Raw genomic sequence first — 3613 nt, forward strand, 5'->3', positions numbered from 1 at the left:
GAAGAGAACACAACTGACAGCTTACTAGTGTAAAGTGGCTCAGTTTCTTAAAGTCAGGTATCTTAGAACAGGGGAACTCTGTCCAGATACACCTTATTTAGCTTCTGATCTTAAACAAAGACCAAGGACATAGTAGGCACTTTAAAAAGGATTTCTCATAGCTTTAATATACCACTCCTCCTGCCATACAGGGACATGGAATAGTATCCCCCACAAGTGCTGGGTTTTGAGGCAGGTGCCCCTTTGGATCTGAATGAAAAGCCACTAACACAAGGCTGCTGTAACAGCTGCCCACTCTTAGTTTGCTTTATGTCCTGAAAGACAGGACACAAGATCCCCAGAGCTGTAGCAGGATAAAGTGACCTTTAACTGCTATGGCATTCTAGTTTCATACTAAAGTATACATCAAATCAGTACCTGTATCTCTCCCAAAATGTGTTGTTTTAGTTAGCTCTTCTCATGAGACTACATCTAACCATCTTTACTTCTACTTTTTTTGGCTTTGTGTTCTCATCAGCTTCTATTTCCTGCTGGCAGCTCAAAGTGATCCATCTCTCCCAGAACTAAATGCTTCCTTTGGACAGGTTACAAAGGTGACCATGCTAAGCTACCCAAAGTTTTTATTCTCACCTGAACTGCCATTATAAAAGCAAGTGGCTGTGTTTTTGTTAGGGATTTTGGAAGTCAGAAGATATGCAAAATGGTATTAAGAGCTGTAACAGGAAATAAGGACACATGCAGGTAGCTGGTTTTAAAATTCTACACTTCCTTTCAAAAGGTTTAATAGCATTATCTTAAGTAATACTACAAACCACAAAAGACTGTCCAAAATACAGATCAAATAATATAATGACCCTCCCACCAAACTTAAACATTATATAGTTATATTCTTGTCTTTCTCAATCCAGAAGAGTCATTCCAAGTGAGCAGCTGGCTTTGAAACTGTCAAGGCTTGGGGCAAAACTACATGCAACAAAATGAAGCATTAACACTAAACTCAAATTTTCTCTCTATTTTCATTTAAAGATTTCAGGTGCCTATCAATCTGTAACATCCGCTCTTATAAGCAACTGTGTTTACTATTTATTTTGACTACAGATTTCACTGAAACATGTAACATACAACAGCAGGGCCCCAAGCAACCCTGACAGAGACAAGCTGAAAAGCCCTCTGTTTAAATATTTTCCTCACTATTTGTCTGTTGGACAAACTTTAAGTTCCTGAAGTTTTTCACTTAAATAATTAGTATCTGCCTCTGTGAGATTTTCCGAATCTGACAGATTTTCAAGGAATCTGGTTCCTGCACAGGGCTTTCCTGTTATTGGATCTATGACATTTCCAACCTTGAAAACAATCTCAGCCAGTTCATGTTTCACATGTTTGCTCCTTCGCTCAGGCAAAGCTTTCAGAAGAACAATGTCTCCAACAACACACTGCTGCAATGGATCATGGGCAAAATAGGTTTTTCGTTTGTTAAAGAACTGTAGAAGGAAGAAAGGAAAACCTGGCATTAGATTTCAAAATTAAGCAATTGACAAATATATAGTTAACAGAAAACAAACTAAATTTCACTAAGGAAAAGTAGTATATAATTTTTTAAAAATGAGATTCAGTTCGGATCATGAGGAGAAATGCAACTGTGCACTCTACTGTTTTTCCAAAGAAAGCACAGCACTACCCTTCCCTGACAATTTCTCTAGTCAGGATGTTGTCACCAATAGAACCAGTAGAAAAGGAGATGGGGAAGAAAAAAGGCATGTACAAAAAGCTGTTCATAGTGAACATGTGGATACAATAAAAAATAAGAAGCTCTTAACATAGATTCCCTTTCCTAGGATCAGAACTTTCCACTGGCCTCTCTGCTGTGTTTTAGCCTTTCCTCTCCTTAGGATGCTTCACAGCAACACTGCTTCAGCAAGACAGCTGCCTTGGCTCTTCCAAGCTGAACTTTTCTGTGCAGACCACACTTCAAGAACTGATATTAATTCTTATTCATCCTAACATGCCTAAAGTTCATCAGCCCTGAAATCAGTATTTTGAAATTTGTAATTTGAGGGGATTTTTTTATCAATTCTTTTTTTTTTTTTTCATATAAAATTTCAGAATTTATTCTTATTGGAAGGGCAGAATTCAGCATCTTTCTTCTAAGAAAGAAATTAACAAGTTTTTCTACCCATTATCTAATCCTGACTCTATCCTTAACTTTCTGGATATACCAAAGGCATTTAATTCCACCTACATGTACCACATCTTCCCTATCTAAAAATGGAAAAAAACCCCTAATTTTAACCTCCTTGTCTGAAATGCATTGACAAGAAGTGATAAATACAAAGCTCATACAGCACATCACTGTACAGATTCAAATACTAAGTATGTTTACAACTATGCCTACAAAAAAACTGCTACAAAATTTATCATAAAAATGACTAATATAACAAAGTTTCCAAAACAAAGCATACTCCAAATCAATATGAAAAATTAAATCTAAGTGTGAAACAACAAAAACTTACCTTCACAACTCAGATCAAATAAAGTGCATTAACAAACACTTCAAAGAAATACATTCAGCAGATAATCTGTATGAAGTAGCCCCACAACACACTGCTTTTCATCACCTGCAGTCATCCCCACAGCCAACTCATTACACAAGTTCCTTAAGGAGTTTGCATTGTAAAGAGCTATTAAAAATCCTAAGAGTTAAATCAATAAAGCATTCCTCCACACAGTATAAAAATCACCGTGCAAGATGTTAACCAGCTTTTACCTTTAGTAAGTAAGGATCTAGCACAAGCCTCGTCACTCTCACTTTGGCAGTTTTCTGCATTTTGGTTCCGATTACTTTCCCCACTATCCATTTTGCATGGACAGCTCCACGTGGTACAGACATTGTTTAGTTATGGTCATCCAGTGCCTGGCAACAAGCAAGCAGACATGTTATTTTAACAAAAAAAACATAACCAGTTTCTGCTCATTACCAAAATAATAGAATCATAGAATACTTTGGCTGGAAAAGACCATTATGATCACCTAGTCCAACCATAAGCCCAGCATTGCCAAGTTCACCATTAAACCATGTCCCAAAGCACCACATCTACAAGTCCTTTAGATACCTCCAGGGATGGTGACTCCACCACTTCCCTGGGCAGCCTGTTCCAGTGCTTGACAACCCTTTCAGTGAAGAATTTTTTCCTAATATCCAACCTAAACCTCCCCTGGTGCAACTGAAGGCCGTTCCCTCTTGTCCTATCACTTGTTATTTGGGAGAAGAGACCAACACCTACCTCACTACACCCTCCTTTCAGGTGGTTGTAGAGGGCAAGAAGGTCTCCCCTCAGCCTCCTCTTCTCCAGACTAAACAACTCCACTTCCTTCAGGCCAGGATGCTGTTGGCCTTCTTTGCCACCTGAGCACACTGCTGGCTCATGTTCAGCCAGAAAATTATGATTTCCACTTCACACTAACAGCTTAATTAGGTCATTATATTGGAAAAACAGGGTAGATATAAGCAGTTCAAAACTCCATATATTGTACTACCTCAGCCTTGTTTGACATTATAAGAAGTGATATGAACATTGCCCCATTACCAGCAAAAGTCACAGTTAAAATGGACATC

At 38.2% G+C, this 3613-nt stretch overlaps 1 protein-coding gene across 1 annotated transcript; it reads right to left on the reverse strand.

The window, feature by feature from the left end:
* Positions 1-765: 765 nt before the first annotated feature.
* Positions 766-2919, reverse strand: MRPS17 (mitochondrial ribosomal protein S17). Its single transcript, XM_010175375.2, has 2 exons — positions 2765-2919; positions 766-1481 (listed from the first exon to the last, which is right to left on the reverse strand). The coding sequence occupies exons 1-2, from the start codon at positions 2885-2887 to the stop codon at positions 1191-1193; spliced, it is 414 nt and encodes a 137-aa protein (XP_010173677.1). The 5' UTR covers positions 2888-2919; the 3' UTR covers positions 766-1190.
* Between the last annotated feature and the right edge of the window lie 694 nt (positions 2920-3613).

Source organism: Antrostomus carolinensis, unplaced genomic scaffold, assembly GCF_000700745.2.
Source record: "Antrostomus carolinensis isolate BGI_N321 unplaced genomic scaffold, ASM70074v2 scaffold14869, whole genome shotgun sequence".
NCBI classification, from domain to species: domain Eukaryota; kingdom Metazoa; phylum Chordata; class Aves; order Caprimulgiformes; family Caprimulgidae; genus Antrostomus; species Antrostomus carolinensis.

Coding starts and splice junctions, on each gene's coding strand:
- MRPS17 (XM_010175375.2), bottom strand. CDS start 2,887: ATGTCTGTACCACGTGGAGCTGTCCATGCAAAATGGATAGTGGGGAAA. Junction 1,482..2,764: donor TAGATCCTTACTTACTAAAG/GTAAAAGCTGGT, acceptor TTCCTTCTACAG/TTCTTTAACAAACGAAAAAC.